This window comes from Trematomus bernacchii, unplaced genomic scaffold (genome assembly GCF_902827165.1).
Source record: "Trematomus bernacchii unplaced genomic scaffold, fTreBer1.1, whole genome shotgun sequence".
Lineage (NCBI taxonomy): Eukaryota > Metazoa > Chordata > Actinopteri > Perciformes > Nototheniidae > Trematomus > Trematomus bernacchii.
In genome coordinates this window covers 761,978-781,997 of record NW_022987801.1, presented here as the reverse complement: position 1 = coordinate 781,997, position 20,020 = coordinate 761,978, and the positions used below count along the sequence as shown (strand labels likewise).

General features: G+C 39.3%; 1 protein-coding gene across 2 annotated transcripts; it reads right to left on the bottom strand.

The window, feature by feature from the left end:
* Positions 1-3,447: 3,447 nt before the first annotated feature.
* LOC117498126 (sterile alpha motif domain-containing protein 9-like) lies at positions 3,448-18,045 on the bottom strand. 2 transcript variants are annotated; one of them, XM_034150211.1, is made up of 10 exons: positions 17,983-18,045; positions 9,569-12,271; positions 9,189-9,265; positions 9,032-9,096; positions 6,059-6,273; positions 5,730-5,980; positions 5,455-5,583; positions 5,199-5,327; positions 5,027-5,062; positions 3,448-4,873 (listed from the first exon to the last, which is right to left on the bottom strand). In XM_034150211.1, exons 2-10 carry the CDS (start codon positions 12,252-12,254, stop codon positions 4,823-4,825), a joined length of 3,639 nt encoding a protein of 1,212 aa, XP_034006102.1. In that variant the 5' UTR covers positions 12,255-12,271; positions 17,983-18,045; the 3' UTR covers positions 3,448-4,822. The 2 variants fall into 2 exon arrangements, with proteins under 2 accessions (XP_034006102.1, XP_034006101.1); XM_034150210.1 differs by having other exon boundaries at positions 3,448-5,062.
* Between the last annotated feature and the right edge of the window lie 1,975 nt (positions 18,046-20,020).

Below are 20,020 nucleotides of genomic sequence, written 5' to 3'. Positions count from 1 at the left end.
AACTTCACCCATAAAGACAACTTCTAGAGAAGCACAGGGGAGATTCTGCTCAGCCTCCAGTGGCGTTTTCTTCTGGAGGCCAACACACTCTCACTCCATAAACGTCCATGAGCGACGCTTGGTCAGGGTCCCGAGGCGTGCAGTTGGGACGCTCCTAGGCTCCTTCAACTTCATAAACAGACGCAAATAGCTTGCAACTGATTGCAATGTATTCCCATCTGCGGCGGGATTTGACGCTCATCGAAGCACGGCATTTGTTTGTGTCGGCGGCTGTTAAAGGTAATGTGACCGTCCATTCCCATTGGATAACGGAGAATTGTACACCCGGAAGTAAGTATTCCCCTTACTGTCCATTGATTTGACAGTGATATCTCCACTACTCATCAACTCAAAAACACCAGATTATCCTTGTTAATTAAACGACATTGATAGGTTTTAGTGTGTGTACAATGCTTTTGTCACGATTTCCCCTTCAATTCTGAGAAACAAGTCGTTTTCTATGAGTTTTGGATGGCCGAAGGACAAAAATTACATTACCCACAATCCCTTCTGTAGCAACCATAGCTGTATATTGCAACAGGCAACAGCTTCGGTTCATGTAATTTACAACTCTTCAAAATTGTGTCACCTTACAGCGTTTCATTGTTACCAAGGATGGTTGCTAGGGACGCTGCTATCGCTATTATTTCTGTTATGTTGTGTAACTGTTTAATGGTGTTAGTCTTTATCGCTACCCCCTTCCCCGTCAATTTATTAGTGTTTGGTCCACAGCGCAAACGTATTAGTTTAACAAAATCTGCATCTAAAATTTGTGGCATAGATACGTTATTTTCCCCGGTTGCCTACCCAGTCTCACATATCTACATCACATCGTCATAAACAATACCGGAAACAGACGGTAGGCAAGATCCTCAGCTCGGTGATTTGGGAGTTTAGCCGCAATGCATGGTTGGGAATGGTTTTTGTTGTATGCGTATTGTGAAATCCGAAAAACATTTTTTTTTAATTAAAATATACTTTTATTCGAGTGTGCTTGCTTTCTCTTTGAAAGTCATTCAATACGGCATTGTAATACACGGTTCGGCTGCATTGAATATGACATATCTGCCGTAGTTCTCTATTTATAGAGCCCTGATGAGAAGACTTCTAGATAAACTGGAAGAACTGCCGCCAAAACTGAAAACGTGACGTGGATCATAAATATTTCAGCAATTAAACAACATCTTACATTTATTTTCACACAATACGTCTCCATTGCAGTATCAACACTAATTCGGCTGACTTTTATATTTGATCCAATTGGTAGATAGGCTGTATTTACGCCATAACGGTGCACAGCTGATAGAAAGGGACACCTACACCTAACTGTATTATTAGATATTAATAGGAGGATGTGCAAAACAGACAAACTAATAAGGTTTTATTTAAACATTACAGAATACTTTAGGTTAAGGTCTTCTTTTGAATAAGAAAAAAGCTTTGGGGGTATAGAAGATGAATATGGAGGGATGAAACCCTCTTTGATGGTCACACATGCAGAGCACACAGCACACACAGTGAAATTTGTATCTACAGATAAATATTAAGCCTGACAAAGTACTTAACGTCTAATATATTGGTTTCCTGCAATGTTAACTATGTTTAAGCACTTATTTTAACTGATATTATACACATGTATTATACTCTTATAAGATGTATGTAGATAGTATAAGAAATGTGCAGAATATGACAATGTAATGGTGGAGGTACACACATATTGAGAGATGTCTTGTAATGCACTGTTGAGGAACCTGCGACCCAAGTTTTTCATTCACTGCATAACTACACCGTAGTTGTGTATAATATGATATGTCAATAAACCTTAGAAAATCTTGAAATCTTGAATGGGACGTGCAAAATAGTCATTGTATACAGTCTTTAATGAACTATTAGTAGAGAATAACGACGAGTAAAGAATATACTTTATAGGGATCCTATTAATATCTAATAATAAAATTATAAAATGCAATAATGTGCTTGAACCAGTAGGTGTCCCTTTCTATCAGCTGTGCACCGTTATGGCGTAAATACAGCCTATCTACCAATACCAAGAGAAAAGCAAGCACACTCGGAATAATGTATTATTTAATTTTTGTATACAGTCTATGGTTGCTAAAGAGGATTGTGGGTAATGTAATGTCTTCGGCCATCCAAAACTCATAGAAAATGACTTGTTTCTCAGAATTGAAGGGGAAAACGTGACAAAAGCATTGTACACACACTAAAACCTATCAATGTCGTTTAATTAACAAGGATAATCTGGTGTTTTTGAGTTGATGAGTAGTGGAGATATCACTGTCAACTCAATCGACAGTAAGCGGAATACTTACTTTCGGGTGTACAATTCTCCGTTATCCAATGGGAATGGACGGTCACATTGCCTTTAACAGCCTCCGACACAAACGAATGCCGTGCTTCCATGAGCGTCAAATCCCGCCGCAGATGGGAATACATTGAAATCAGTTGAAAGCTATTTGCGTCTGTTTATGAAGCTGAAGCAGTCTAGGAGCGTCCCAACTGCACGCCTCGGGACCCTGACCAAGCGTCGCTCCTGGACGTTTATGGAGTGAGAGTGTGTTGGATTAAACACCTAATCATTATGCATACCCCTAACCAACACAAGTCTTCTTTATGCAGTCAAACACATCTTATTTATGTTTTAAAACTTTATTAATCAAGAGTCATTTACAAACCTTTAAGGCACTTATTTGAGTCAATAACATTAGGCGCTTTCACACCGCAGTACTTTTCCCACAAAGGTTCATGAGAACTTAGTTCATGAGAACTCTTTAGCTCTCATGAACTAAGTACAGATCGCGTTCACACCGGAATAAGTCCGTGGGGGAGGATTAGGCAAATGAAGCCGCTGACGTCACTTCTTCTTCTTCTGCTTTGGGTATATTGGCAGGCCGCAAACAACTTCATGGCGTATACTGCCACCCGAAGTCCCCGGCCGGAAGTCCCCGGAGTTGGGGAAGGCTTCAGTAGAAGCTGCTGGGACTCCCAGCAGCTTCTACTGAAGCCTTCCGAGTAAATCGCCAGAACGCCGACACCTCCTCATCTCCACCGCTCCCATGTTTTATTTTGTGTTGCCATAAGTTAGTCTCTCTGCGTTTGTGCGCTGGGCTAATGCTAATGCTAATAATGCTAATGCGAGGATAATAAAATAGCGCCTTCACAAAACTTTTTGGGAGTTTTATGGGGCATGGTTTGCATTCCGCCCAGCCAATCAGAAATAGGAACCTTTTTCTCCCACGAAAGTACCTGCTCTCTAGCAGGAAAATGGGGATAAAAAAGGTTCTCATTAACTCATTTTAGTTCCGGATTCTTTTGGTGTGAACGCGACATTTCGGAACTATATCGGAACTAAAGTGGGAAAAGTACTGCGGTGTGAACGCGGCTATTGAATGGTGCAAATACAGTATCGATAAAATAAAACAAACAGTTGGCATTTTACAAAAAAACAAAACAAAACAATCATTAACAGAGTAAGGGTCTATTCAAGTAACATAAATAAGTCAAATAAGGAGAAAAGATTCTGGGCCTTTTTTGCTTTATGTAATGAAGTGACTTGAGTTAGACACATAGACATACTTTAACCACACACATCTGTCATGGACACCCGTTATCTCCCACTAATAATCTCTCTTTCTGTTTCCTCTCAGCACACAGAGGTGGATTACAGAGCTCGCTTCAAGGGCCGTCCTGAACTCGAGGGTCTCAAGGCGAAGATCAGCCACTAGGACCTCAGACTCACCTTCTCCAGTTTCACTTTCCTGACTCCTTAAACTGTTCGTCACTCACATGTTAGATCTGGTTACCTGTGTTTAATTGTTTGTATTTATTCACTGCTGTTTAAGGTGATCATTTGCATAAAAAAAGAACTGTACACATTCATGTTTGACTTTCTTTTGTGACAATTTGAAGACAATAAAACCAAGTCTATTTTTTACAACGCAAGACATTGTCCTATTTATTGCTCCAATTCTGTTTCTGTTTGTGTAACATTTCAACGACATACAATACTTTTGTATTACATACTATACTATGCCGTTTTTTTCCTTTTTTTGGCACTAAAGAACCAAACCAACAAAAAAACCTTCAATCTCTTCATTAGTCATACAAATCTAACATTATGTACATTAAGTCAAGCACGTTACAATAAAACATCAAAAGTCATGTACTCTTTCTCTCTTTTCTTTGATGAATTATTCTACTCTCAAAAGCTTTACAACTGCGATAGATACAAAAAAGTATTTCAATATTATAATATCTGTCTTTTTAACTGGACATACATTGAGTTTACATCACCTAAGATATTAAACATGAAAAGAAAGATATATACATGTCTAATGCATGTAATGTGTAGTTGTAAAGCGCTTTGAGTACCTTGAAAAAGCGCTCTAATAAAAAAATGTAATGAATTATTATATCAAAAATATATCAAAAAATAAAATAAGTGTTATTATGATTTTCACATTCAGGGTTTCACAAATCCACAAATAAATCACGAAAAATAGGTACTTTTTAAAAGAGTTTAAGTAGCAACATATCGTCACTCTTGTCTTCTGAGTGCTGATGATATTAAACTGTTCTGTGGCACTGATTATCACAGCAGATGCTTCAATTCTCCATAACAATACGACCCTTTACTTTCCCATACTTTATCCTGATCCCTGAAGCTCAGAAACAAGAGCCCCCCCCCCCCACACTCTTCATCCCCCTCACATCGTAGGTCTCAGAGATCGCCTTATTTTCCTTGAGTTAATCCAGAAATGGTTTTTTATCGCTCATTGTGTTTATCAGAGCTGCCTGATGGCGATCCACGAAAATGCTGATGTGACGCAGGGGGAAAAAAGTAAGCAGAATTTCCAGTTATGTGTTAAATTCTTCATCAAGAAACTGAGAAAGTGATGAAGAGCAAGGTAGCAATAGTGTTTGAAGTCATCTGATATCCCTTATCAATCCAACGTCTTTCTCGTCTTACCTTGTTAATGCTCAGCGCTTTGATTTTGGTAGTCTCCTGAAACAAAATAAGTCACAATGCTGGTTGTTTTTTTCCTGTTTAGCTTTGAATTCACAACACATATGGCATTAGATTATGCATATTAAGCTAAAGAGTGCAATGTGGCTGCAAATCAATTGCAAAAAACTCTGACCTTTATGAATGGTACAGGTCCAGAGAGTCTTTTTTTTTTTTTTCCACTTTGAAGCCTGAGGGTGATGTCGCTGTCGGTGTTTCTGATCAACACCTCAAAGAAAATGCTTTCATATCTGAGCTTTCGGGACTATGGAAAAAAAGGGGGTTGAAGTATTATTGCTGTCATTATTTTCTATTTTAAGGATGTTCCCTTGATACATTCTCCACGTTTAACCCTTTTTAAACAGTGAAATTAAAAAGTGATTGAAACATACGCTGGGTTGAATGATTGCATCCGCCTGGTCTGTTGTGAGGGACAAATGTTCTCCCATTTGCATGGACTTGTCTGGACTTGGATTTAGGATTAGTATTGATCCAGAAGACTTTTGCTTTTCTTCCACTTCCTGTAAAAAACATCATTTATTAAAGATATAGAAAAGTCTTAAAAGTAGGCAACATTTTTGAAGCGCAGTTACAATGCTGAATTCTCTAGGTAATGGAGAAGTTAATATATGGTCTTATTGATTGATTGTTTGAACAAAACAGACACCTGTCGTAGAGCAGAATCGCGCGGCACCACATAAACATCCAACGCGAGGAACTCTTTGTTCGTCTTGTATATCAACACGTCGTAGTAAAATGGGATTCCCGCCATCTTTCGGATCATGACCCCCCTTGGAGGGAACGTTGGCTGGAGAAACGTGATGTGGGACAATGTCACTTTAGGTACTTCTTCCACAACATCACAGCAGGGATACACGTGAAGAACCGCAAACTGGCCAGAAAATGTAGAGGTTTGATCTACAAAGTACAAAATAATGATGAAATATATGCTGAATCAAAGTGATTATAGTCCTTTCCCACGACATGAACACTCACCGATACAGACGCTGTGTGGCAGATGCACTTCTTCTATCTCCCCAGATGTGACTGTGATGTCCATGAGGGGTCCTGCTGGCATGTAATCCTTGCAAACTGGACTCCTCATGTGTTCCTCCCATGAGAGGAACTTGTATTTGAAGCTGACTTTTTCCTTACACACCCAGCGCAGGCCAGACACACTGCATTCATAGTTGCCTGCATCAGACTGGAGGCTATTTTTAGGGAAAAACATAACAGATTTTCAGCCCAATTTGCACCATTACTAGTTTAAAGGTCCCCTATTATACTGTTTTTCGTCAATATATTATAGATCTCAGATATATACAAAACATGTCTCTGAAGTGTTTGGCTCCAAACACCAAACAGATCATTGCAGCATCCCATAATCCCCTCTGTTTCAGCCCTGTTTCAAACGTGCTGATTCTCTGTCTGTTACTTTAGATGAAAATAAGGAGCCACTCCCCACGCCCCTCTCAGAGACATTTGGTTACAAAGAACACAATGGTGCTCCAGGAGGAGATTCAGGTGATAAGGTGGGAGGGGTTACCTTGGTTGGTGATTGGCTAATGGTTACTCAAGCCAAGAAAATCGTTATGACATCATAAAGTGGCCAAAATCTGATCAGCTCATTTTCAGGCAGGTTTTTATATAAATGGATCAGGACAAAAAGAGAGAGAATCTTTTTTCCTGAAACTTTCAGAATCTCTTTACACAGAGGGGACACATGTTGATGTAGAAGAGACATGAAAAAGGGGATTTTCCATAATAGGTGACCTTTAAAACATTGCTGTACTTCCTTAAAGGGACCTCCAACAAAACAACATATTTGTTGTCTTCGATGTAGTTCTATTTATCAATACAGATTTGTTTTGGGTGGATTTGCGAAATGTTGGAGATATCAGCTTTAGAAACACCTACCTTCTCTTGGATATAGTAAAATGTGATGGCTTACAACAAGGTAGTGGGACTGTAACCAGCTAATTATTTATAGAAAGAGACTTTGCTGCAGAGTTATTTCAAATGTACTTCTTTGTCACTTTGAGCACAGAGTCAAGTGCCATCTAGTTCCATTATATTACAGAGGAAAGGAATATGTCTTTGGCTGATTTCTCTCACACCACAATTGATTAATAGCAAAGAAACTAAGAAGAAAGTGTATTTATGATTCGGGGGGATTAACCCTTTTCCATCAGTGCATAAAAATGTATTACTCAGGGATGCAAACTCATCAGGTATGAAAAAGGTGACAAGGATCCGAGCCCCCCGACCCCACGGAATATCGGCTTTAAAATGAGGAATAACAGAGGATTTTAGCAGTCAGAACAACTAAAGCAGCAGTGTTAATAATAACAGAAACGCCAAAGAGTCACATCTAATAGAAATATATAAAAGCATTTATTTTAATTGTGTAGCAGTCAGTTTATAATTTTGGCAGCACTGTTGAGCATTTTGAAAATGTATTTTCATGCCTCTGTGCAAGGCTTAGTCTTTCTATCTTTATATGGTGTAAAGTAACTAAGTTCATAAACTCAAGTACTATACTTGGGTACAATGTTGAGATACTTGTACTTTATTTAAGTATTTCAATGTTTTGCTACTTTGTACCTCTTCTCCTCTACAGTTCAGAGGTAAATGGTGTACTTTTACTCCACTACATGTATTTAATACCTTTAGTTACTTTACAGATGTGGATGAATGAGTTGAAATATAATCAAGTGTTAAATCAGACTTTAGTTCCACCTGGAGTAAATTCACAAGCTACCCTGCAGTATACAAAGTCATTCAAACTAGCTGCACCTTTACCAGCTTTGAGAACACTTTCATGATCAATCATTATAAAACATATCATATATATTATTCTGAAATGGACCAATCTGCACAATCACTACTTTTACTGTCGCTACTTTAACTATATTTTGATGATAATATTTTTACTTGAGGAACATTTTGAATGCAGTACTTTTACTGTAACAGAGTATTCCTACACTCTGGTACATCTACTTTTACTCAAGTACAAGACCTGAGTACTTCTACTTTTACTCAAGTACAAGATCTGAGTACTTCTACTTTTACTGTCGATACTTTAACTATATTTTGATGATAATACTTTTGTACTTTTATTTGAGGAACATTTTGATTGCAGGATTGTTCCTACACTCTGGTACTTATACTTTTACTCAAGTACAAGACCTGAGTACTTATACTTTTACTCAAGTACAAGATTTGAGTACTTCTACTTTTACTCAAGTACAAGATCTGAGTACTTCTACTTTTAATCAAGTACAAGATCTGAGTACTTCTACTTTTACTCTAGTACAAGATCTGAGTACTTCTACTTTTACTCTAGTACAAGATCTATACTTATACCACCTCCGTTTATAGCCTATGAAAAAAACTATTAGAACACTAAGGCTAAAGCTAACGTTAGCAGATAGTGACAATGTATGCTAGTTAGCTAGCTCAACGATAATATTGCGACAGAAAAACTTTTCAGTGCACATCACGCTCTGCCGCTCCGACAGGGAGCTCTGCTCTGAACACCTGAACGGCCCGTTCTAACAGCTGTTCAGCAGCGGTCCAGTCTGTGCCACAGTGACTCCGGGCCACACAGTTAATATAAACGAAACGCACCCGTAGGTAATGTAGCTGCTGAAGCTAGACCATCATAGCGGAGCAGCAGAGCCTTATTATACATCCATGAGCAGAGCCGACAGGCAGGAAGACTCGAGCACACAGCTCGCGCTTCATTATAATATATAAAAAAAGAACACCATGCGTGTCATGATGGCACATAACAGCTCGCGGCCGCAGATTACTCCGGGTCCCAGACCCCCCCCATACCCCAAAATATTTTTATTGCAGATCTACATGAATCACACAAACAACCTATTTTGGATTCAAAACGGCGAATTTCGCCGAAAGGTGACAAGTTTGCATCCCTGATTACTGTACTGAAGAGGCAACCCTTACCTATAGGTTTGAACCTCATCCACTCTGTTGACTTCAGGTTTAAGTTCAGTCAAATCCCTGGCATCCTATTTTCAGAAGGCAAAATGTTTTATGAGCAGTCATGGTTGTTGGAAAAGCTATTTAAATTAATATAAATAAACAAATAAAGAAAACGTACCATTTCATCGCCACAAGCTCCAAACTTAAACAACCCACAAGGCCATGGTTTGGAGGAATCCATCTCTGAGAGTAGTTCTGCCACACAGCACAATGCAATATGATTTCATTAGTGTTGAACACCGCAATGACAATGACCTTTGTCACCAAAGAACACATCAAATATGAAGTGACCATGACTTTATTTGTGTTCATTTATAATGATGTAGAGTACATACAAGCAATGCAATTTGTCAATTTGTTACTGAATGATCAAAATGTTTACCATGATCATCCAAACCACATTTTTTGTTTAATGTTCGAATTATGGGAATTACACCTTGAACTATATTTAAAATGGCCAGATAGATGTTCAGTTATGCTTGAATTATAGTATCTTACCCTTTTTGTCTGCAGTTTCAGTCTGGATGGCAAAGGCTACAGGACCTTTGATGGTGAATCCAAGGTAGAAGGACACCTTGCGTTTTCTCCAGAGGCTGTTTCGGAGGTTTGCAACCACCTCAATATCTTTACCATCAACAGTTGCAAAGAGTCTGTACTCTCGTATCTCCCCTCGAACTTTAAGAAGGTGTTCTTTGACCGATGGATCTTGGAAAATCTTCTCATCGCTCCAATCTTGCATTGCCTGAAGAACCGACCCCTCTAGGGCCTTTCTGTGAACTATCCTGTTCAGTTCTTGACCTTTTCCGAGGAAAAACATAGGGCGAAGGTACCTTGTACGAAAGTGATTCGCATATGCTTGTTTATACAGGTCTTGCGTACGCTTAATCATTGCACTGAGGTCAAGGATGCATGTGTCTTCATTGTCTGTAGGCCAGTGCAAGAGGAGGGCTAACATATGGGGCTCAGGTTTATCCGTGAGGATCGGGTACATTTCCTGTTTGAATGCAGTTAAATGTTTGCAATCAGACTTGGTTGCTCCCGTATTTCTTAACATGATATGAGCGAAGATGTTGTTGACCATAGCTGTGACCGGATCTTTATGTAGACAGATTTCCTCCCACAATGTAGTTATTTCTTTAAGGTCTGATTCAGTGCATTCTCTGTCAAGACATGAGAGAACTCCCGTAGTGGTGCCAGCCTGTTTGAGTTTAAGCTTCTGGATCAGATCAGCGCCTTTTTCTTTCAAATGGCTGGATGTGGAGTCTCCAACATACTTCCTGTAGCAAGCCGAGGTTTCTCTTGAAATGTATTCTGGATCATCTTGCTTCATGTCAGGCTTGGAGTAAGTCAGAAATCCCTCAAAAAAAGCAAATTTTTTCTCAACTGCATCTCTGAGTCTGTTTATGGGATCATTGAATCTTAGAAGTGAGTGATCTCCAAGAGATGGCAGGGCCGAGCCCAAAGACACCTTCTTTGTGAGGACTCCTCTCCAAGTTTGGTTCTGACTGACAAGTAGGTCATACACAAGATTGCAGACCTGCAGGAAACCAAACATCCCTCTGGTGTTAAAGAAACGTGAGACATGGAAATAGCCATTTATTTTCACGTTTGTCCCAACTTCATCTTCGGCAAGTCTTTCTTCGTCTTCGAAAGCTCGAATGGCCTTTAAGGCCAGATCCAAAATGTGTCCTGGTTGGGCTGGTCGCCTCAGGTTCTTCAGACGGTTCTTATGGACTTGGCCCAGTGTATCAGCAACAAATGAGTTTTGGGGATATCTTTGCTTTGCCTCCTTTGCCCACACTTCTGCCTGATCGTAGTCTCTTAGTACTATGCAATGAAAACGAGCAAGTGCTTGTGGAAAAAACGGATTTCGAACAAACATATTTGTTGCCATCCCTAAAAGTGATACACACTGAGAGTTGTCCTCCTTTGTTTGAATATGTAGAATCAGTCTAGCAAATGAATCTATCTCCTCTTGCATCTCTGTAGGATGTATTGGGTTCTCTTCTCTTCCATTTTCTTTTTGTTTTGGTCTTCTTTTGGTTAGCATGTATTTTACAAAAGCAGCCAAATATCGAGGGACTTTATCTCTGCACAAACATGTCAAGAGATTTTTCGCTGTGTCACTTCTGGTCACACCTGCTTCAGCCATCAATTCAGTACAACACTGTGCTATCAGAGGGTGGGCCATGCGGACTCTTTTTTCAGAACCATCTTGTTGGATAGTGATAATGAGATGGCTAAAGTCGTCCAGCATGTCTTCCAGTGATATGTCTCTGTGGCTGTAGTTGGCATGTTTGAACACGTCCAGGCACTGAGCCTCAAGGAGATAAGAGTCTGGTACATACGCGTTCAGCAGGGAAAGGAAGGCAGCAAGCTGGGTTTTCTCTTGTATTCCTGTTTCTTTGATGGTTTTGAATACAGAGCACGCCGCCTGGATGTAAGCTTCAGAAAAATTGCTTTGCATTATGTTAAAGCCATGGAATCGTTTGCATTTATCACCGTACTTCCTGTTGAGCTCCACCTTTTTGTCATTAAAATGATTCTTCTCTGAGTCAGAAAGCACTTCTTGAAGGAAGACATCATCACTCTTTAAATCTGCATCTTCTCTAATACAGCTGAGTAAAACCACCACAGGCATACGGGTGACTATCTTCTGATTAGCAATCGTCCTCATAATGCTTACTTGTAGATCTTCCAAAACTTGCACACCATTCACCAACAGCAGCACAGTCTTCTGGTCGCCTTGACTGCCTGCTGTGAAAAGGTGGACCACCTCCTCTGCAACCTTTGTGATGTCCGAGGTTGAGCCTGTTAAAACAGCACTCCTTAAAGTTTTCTTAAAGTCCCACAACACCTTCATGGCCAGTGTTGTCCCCCCACATCCTGGCTGGTGAAACAGTTTAACTGTTGATATTCCAGGGTGTTTTCTCAACTTGTGAATTTGCTTCATAAGTTTAACATATCCATCTCGTTTAATGAAAGGAGATCCGGTGCCATCTAACTCTGCCTGTTCACTGATGTGAAAGTTTAACCATTCGGGTGGGGCCCCTCTGTAAAGGTTTTCCTCCGTCTCCTCAAGTGTTTCTGGATCGAAAGACTTTCCTTCAAACTGATTTGCATGGAGAACGTCCAACAGTGAGAGGGAGCGTGTGACAGTGGACAGGGACGGTCCATTCGCCATCTTGGACTCTTAGTTTCCTGCAGCAACGGATACACACAGATTGTAAATCACCTTCATCTTTTTTATAAATATAAAAATGTATATACATATATATATATATACATATATTTAAAACCATAAATACATACACACACATATAGTGATGGGCAGAGTTGGGTGTAACGCAAGTACAAAGTAATGCGTTACTGTAATAATATTACATTATATATAACGCGTTACTGTTATAAATTCAGTAATCACACTATAGTTACTAACATTGCGCCAAAGAATTACTAGATTCTCCCTTTGACAGGCTAGTCAGTAACTAGTAGTTACTACATTATTCAGAAGGTTACATTAACTTTGGATAATAACACGGCGGGTTTAATAAACGGAGCCTCTCTTTTCCTCTCCCTCTCTCCTGACAGCCCGTCTGTGTCTTATGCAGCTCGCTGATCCAGTGAATGAGTGACCCGACACGACAGTAAATAATAAACATGTATAACTAGTTTAGCTAGTTCCAGGGGTAGATAAGATTGGTAAATGTGATAGGTCTAACATTTAACATTTTAAATATTTCAAGTCACTACAGGAATTTTTGCGACTTGTCCACATGCAGCTGTCACAGGGGTTGAGCTGCAGACTGAGACAGAGACATCAACAGCTATAACTTTCGAGGGGTGGAGGTATGCCCATTATTTTAAATTTGTCAGAAGAAAGGACAGGAATGTGACGGTAAGGTGCACTGCTGCAAACACAACAACATCAAACCTCGTAGTAGCTAAAGACCCCCGAACCCAGAGTGATGATGTTGAGTGAGTGCCGACTCCGAATAAGCAGCAAAAACTAGAATTTTCACCGTTATTAACTTGTGTTATGTCTTCCGTATTGCAATAGTAATTGTTATATGTGTGCACATGTAGGCCTACGTTTTAAGTTTTGGCTATAGGCTGTTGCTGAGTAACGCAAAAGTAATGTAAAGAAACGAGTAAAGTAACGAGTTACTTTATGTAGAGAGTAACGAAGTAATATGTAATATATTACTTTTTTTGAGTAACGACCCCATCTCTGGTGATGGGTATCGTTAAGGTTTTAATGGTACTACTACTTTTATCTATTTTATCTTTTATCGATCCGGTCCTTTAACGGTACTCTTATCGGTTCTTTTTGAAAAAATGTAAAGGAAAATTAACTAAACAAATTGTTAACTAAATAAATAATAATATTTCACATCGAAAGAAACAGCACCAGGGTTGTTTCATTGTAAATAACTCAGTTACCTCTAATCATTAACCCATGTTTGTATAATTTAGTTAACTCTGTGTGTTGCTGCTAGCATATCCAACCCAGTCTCACATCTAAACGTGTAATAACTACTGTACGTTGGTCCACAACTTGGGACGTAGTATTTCTACAAAAACGCCTCTGAAATCGTAGCATCCCTAGTTTTTTTTTTCACCATTCATTTCCAATGGCTGTATGTCACGTGATCTTCAAATTTCTCCCTGCAGAAAAAAAGAAACATGGCCGACCTTCGTTTTATTCTCGGTGGAAAATGCCTATTTTAAGGTTAGTTTGGCCATTAAAATGCGTTTTGATGTCATTTGATGCGAGAAATATGAGTTGTTATTTCAGATTATGTGTGCAGTGGATGTACATGATCTTTAGTTTGCTAGTTATTACGAAGATTACTTCAGGAAATTGTGTCCATACAACGTTTTCATTGTTACCAAGGTGGTTGCTAGGGACACTGCTATCGATATTATTTCTGTTATGTTGTGTAACTGTTTAATGGTGTTATCTTTATCGCTACCCCCTTCCCCGTCAATTTATAGTGTTGGTCCACAGTGCAAATGTATTAGTTTAACAAAATCAGCATCTAAAATTGTGGCATAGATACGTTATTTTCCCTTGTGCTACCCAGTCTCACATCTCACATCACATCGTCATAAACAAATACCGGAAACAGACGTAGGCAAGATCCTCAGCTCGGTGATTGGATGGTTTAGCCGCAATGCAGGTTGGGAAATGGTGTTTATGCGATGTGAAATCCGAAATTTTTTTTTTTAAATAAAATAATACTTTATTCCGAGTGTGCTTGCTTTTCTCTTTGAAAGTCATCACATAACGGCATTGTAATACACGGTTCGGCTGCATTGAATATTACATATCTGCCGTACTTCTCTATTTATAGAGCCCCGATGAGAAGACTTCTAGACAAACAGGAAGAACTGCCGCCAAAACTGAAAACGTGACGTGGATCATAAATATTTCAGCAATTAAACAACATCTTACATTTCTTTTCACACAATACGTCTCCTTGCAGTATCAACACTAATTCGGCTGACTTTTATATTTGATCCAATTGGTAGATAGGCTGCAGACATCTATCAATATGTGTGTATACCTCCAGCAATGTTAACTATGTTGAAGCACTTATTTTAACTGATATTATACATATGTATTATACTCTTATAAGATGTACATAGATAGTATAAGAAATGTGCAGAATATGACAATGTAATGGTGGAGGTACACACTTATTGATAGATGTCTTGTAATGCACTGTTGAGGAACCTGCGACCCAAGTTTTTCATTCATTGCATAACTACACCGTAGTTGTGTATAATATGATATGTCAATAAACCTTAGAAAATCTTGAAATCTTGAAAGGGATGTGCAAAATAGTCATTATATACAGTCTTTAATTAACTATTAGTAGAGAATAACGAGTAATGAATATACTTTATAGGGATCCTATTAATATCTAATAATAAAATAATCAAATTCAATAACGTGCTTTAACCAGTAGGTGTCCCTTTCTATCAGCTGTGCACCGTTATGGTGTAAATACAGCCTATCCACCAATTGGATCAAATATAAAAGTCAGCCGAATTAGTGTTGATACTGCAAGGAGACGTATTGTGTGAAAATAAATGTAAGATGTTGTTTAATTGCTGAAATATTTATGATCCACGTCACGTTTTCAGTTTTGGCGGCAGTGCTTCCTGTTTGTCCAGAAGTCTTCTCATCGGGGCTCTATAAATACAGAACTACGGCAGATATGTAATATTCAATGCAGCCGAACCGTGTATTACAATGCCGTTATGTGATGACTTTCAAAGAGAAAAGCAAGAACACTCGGAATAAAGTATTATTTTATTTTTTTAAATGTTTTCGGATTTCACATCGCATAAACACCATTTTCCAACGTGCATTAACCTCTTAAGCATGGCGGTCCCCCCATTGGACCCCTCCCACCTTTTTGTTTTCGAGATAATGTCTCAGGGCTTCTTAACATTTATGAAACTATTAATGTGTAGCACCAGATTAACGGGAAGAATCTCAGCTAACTGAAGATATGAACCATTTTTACCAAAACAAAACACAAGTCTCATAAGAAGGGTCTAAATGACCCCTGAGCGAAAAAATTCTAACGCACTGCGGCACACAATTCAAGATAAAGATACCCTTATTACTTATCGTAGCTGCACATACAATATAGCCTATTAAAGCTGAGACTCCACTGATTATTTAGGTATAGTATCATCACTGAGCGATCCGAACTTGCGACAGGGGAAGCAAACACAGACATCACAACACGTACCTTTACGGAGGTTTTACGGCTGATCGTCTCACCGTAGCTGTCAATTAGGTCAAAAGACGTGTTCAATGGCATTAAAACGAAAAAAAAAATGTCTACAACTGTTGATCCATAGGTTGATAATGTACTTGTGCCTTTGAAGAAATTATTTATAATCCATAATTCCATTTTTTATGTAAAAATCGGAGCGGAAAAGTTAGCTGCTAATGGTTTTGGTAACGCGTCACTCTCACTCCTTATTTGTTAACGTGTTGGTGTGTATATAACTTTCCCTCGATTCCATTGGCTCTAGCGGTTATAAAGAGCTTTCATTCATCAAAATTGACCAAGGGGGGCCAGAGATAGGTCAAATCCACCCAAATGACCCCAGAAGTGGGGGTTTTTGGCTAAATCTCTCTAAAAAGGTCAAATTTCACTTGTTTTGCATCAATCTTGATACAGGGTACTTATTATATGTTGTACTTTGGATTCCTAAAGCTTTTAGTCTACTAACCCATCATCCAAGGGTAGTTTTCACTATAAGTAAAAAATAATTTTTGGACGGACACTATAATTTACAGTTTTTTACTATGTAAAATCTGAATTTTCTTTAAAATAAAAAACATCTATATTGATTCTGACTTTTCTACATCCAACTCACAGGTTTATCATTACTTTGAGAATAAAGATTATTAATTTAACCCTTTTAGAAGGGAAGATATGGTCATTTGTTCTGGGAATGTCATTTTCGAGCCTGAGACCTGAAAAACAGGCTCAGGGCTTAAGAGGTTAAACCATCCAATCACCGAGATGAGGATCTTGCCTACGTCTGTTTCCGGTATTTGTTTATGACGATGTGATGTGAGATGTGAGACTGGGTAGCATAGGGGAAAATAACGTATCTATGCCACAATTTTAGATGCGTTTGCGCTGTGGACAAACACTATAAATTGACGGGGAAGGGGGTAGCAATAAAGATAACACCATTAAACAGTTACACAACATAACATAAATAATATCGATAGCAGTGTCCCTAGCAACCACCTTGGTAACAATGAAAACGTTATATGGACACAATTTCCTGAAGTAATCTTCGTAATAACTAGCAAACTAAAGATCATGTACATCCACTGCACACATAATCTGAAATAACAACTCATATTTCTCGCATCAAATGACATCAAAACGCATTTTAATGGCCAAACTAACCTTAAAATAGGCATTTTCTACCGAGAATAAAACGAAGGTCGGCCATGTTGTTTTTTTTCTGCAGGGAGAAATTTGAAGATCACGTGACATAGACGCCAGCCATTGGAAATGAATGATGAAAAAAAACGTAGGGATCCTACAATTTCAGAGGCGTTTTTGTAGAAATACTACGTCCCAAGTTGTGGACCAACGTAGTTATTACACGTTTAGATGTGAGACTGGGTTGGCATATCATACCTGACGTGGAAACGCTACTCGTTGATGGGGCTACAGAGCTACTAGAAAGACAGTCGAACCCGGTGCATTTCTCCGTCTGAATGTGGTGCACTTTTGCAAGATGTTTAGACAAATTGCTCGTGTTACCGCCCTTACATGCTAAACTCTTATTGCACTTTTGGCAACGAACATTCACACATCGAGATGGGTAAAGTGTGTGTGTGTGTGTGTGTGTGTGTGTGTGTGTGTGTGTGTGTGTGTGTGCGTGTGTGTGTGTGTGTGTGTGTGTGTGTGTGTGTGTGTGTGTGTGTGTGTGTGTGTGTGTGTGTGTGTGTGTGTGTGTGTGTGTGTGTGTGTGTGTTGCATACAGTAGCAGCCGCGTGTGTTTAAACTGCCCCCGCCCACTCGCACACAGACGGGGGAGAGAGATCTCTTGCCTGGCAATATAATGTTTATGTAGCAATAATACATATGACATATATATATTTTAAATGTCTCCAGTAATAAAAACACCGATAACGTCGGAGCTTAACGCCGGTACCTCGGTCTTCAATAATTCATCCCGGGGCCCGTTTAATACCGGGGCTCGGTACCCATCCCTAAACACATATATATATATATTTTGAGCAGCATTTAAAACTTGTGTGCCAAGATGCTCCAAATGATGAAGTAAATGAATACATGTATACATAAATTAAATAGTAAATGTTAAATATACTCAATATAAAATAGTTACCTTACCTTTCCCCATACGATCCAGATGTCTCTGAAGTGTGAACATACCGTGCCATCGGTAACTATACTTTAGTCTTATGTAATGGAAGTTAAGGTAACAACATGACACACCCACAGTGTGTGTGTGTGTGTGTGTGTGTGTGTGTGTGTGTGTGTGTGTGTGTGTGTGTGTGTGTGTGTGTGTGTGTGTGTGTGTGTGTGTGTGTGTGTGTGTGTGTGTGTGTGCATGCATGCGTGCATGCGTGTGTGTGTGTAGATAGCAGCTGAGCTCAGGTTTCCTTTTCTCCACAAAGGAATCCTAACAATGCATCCCTTCACTTACAGATCATTCCTGTGACGATTTTAAAGGTCCCATGACATGCTTTTCCGGTTATTACCCGTCCCCTTGTGTGTTATGTAGCTTTTTCTGCATGTAAACGGTCTGCAAAGTCACAAACTCTCAAAGTACACCCTGTAGCGAGTAAAACTCTAACACAGAAAATACCTGTCTATGCTGCCCCAGAACGCCTCGTTGGAGATTTTTTATTTTTCCATTTTTTTCTTCCTGGTCATAGTGACGTAACGCTGCGGAGCTCCGCGGATTGGTCCAAATGGGCCAATCCTCACACACACACACTCACTCAGCCGCGGTGCTGCTCGGAGCTCCCAACACTTTGAGCTCAGTGTGTGTGTGCTCAGGCTGAGCTCCGCGGTGTCTCGCTGTCTCGCAGACCCCACGCAGCAACCAGGAAACAGTAATCCAGCTCACACTGTCCGCTCCGCAAGTCTCAAAGGGCGGAGCAGCGAGCCCCGCAACGTCCCGCCAACACGGCACCCAGACCCCACGCAGCATTCTCATCTGTTTGTCATTACTGGTGTCATTTTCTGGTTGCTAACTCCATTGTAACACATAATCACTGATGTCCAGCTGTAACGGTGGTTGACTCATCAGAACAGAGTGGGCGAGATGACCAATCAGAGCACAGTGCAGAGCATAGGGACGGGGGGGGCAGGAGCTCTAACAAGGCGTTTAGGACAGAGAGTGAATACACATACAGAGATGCTGTATGAGAAAACCAATGTAATTTTGGAACATTGAACAATGTAAATCTATTCTAATAGACCTCAACAATGGAATTATGATCAGTAGAAATGGCCATGTCATGGGACCTTTAAACTGTCAAGATTTCACCAGAGCAGGATTAAATATTTGTTTTTGCAAAATGGGGCTAATGTTTAACTATGTTTTGTAAAGATTAATCTGTGTGATGTGAGAAGAGCCCATCACAATTAATTAGGGTCCAACGTGACATCTTTACAACGCTTGTTTTGTCCAACAACTTTTTGACAGGGTATTTATGGTTATCCTTATTAAATATAATTCATTAATTTGAGGAGCTGGAACCATGTTATATGTAAATTTGAACCTAAAACATGAAAAAATATGATCAAAATATTTGAACGTTTCAAACGTCTTTGAAAGAAAGCAACTTCACACGATATATTGGTTAGCAAATATATTCAATATATAATATTTATATTCATTTTAGCACAATGACAAAATGGCATAATTTCAGTTCAGTCTCATTTAAATCATGACAAAAAGCCACACCTTTATATCTGTTTGAATAATACCTCATATCATAATTTCTTGCAGTCTTTTGCAAAATCACACCTTTAAGTACTTCTTGCCCCATGAGAGGAAAAACCTTAGCAGAAGTTTCTAACAGCATTGAGCCTATGGCATCCAACAGGATTATGTTATGAGCTGTATGTAAACATGATGTAATGGCGCTCTTCACTGCATCGTTAAGAAGTGTCACATCCTCCAAACCCATCACTGAGAACTGGATAAGTTCATTGTCTTAAACCAAATTCAAATGTGTTGCATTGTCCAACAGCCATAAATGTAGATTCATTATTTAAGAGCAATAAGTCTTGACTAACATGATGGACTGGATTGACGCACCTGTCACTTGCTACACTGTTTGAGAAAGAAGCACATCACAAAATAACAGGCAGAATATGAGAACACACACACACACACACACACACACACACAAAC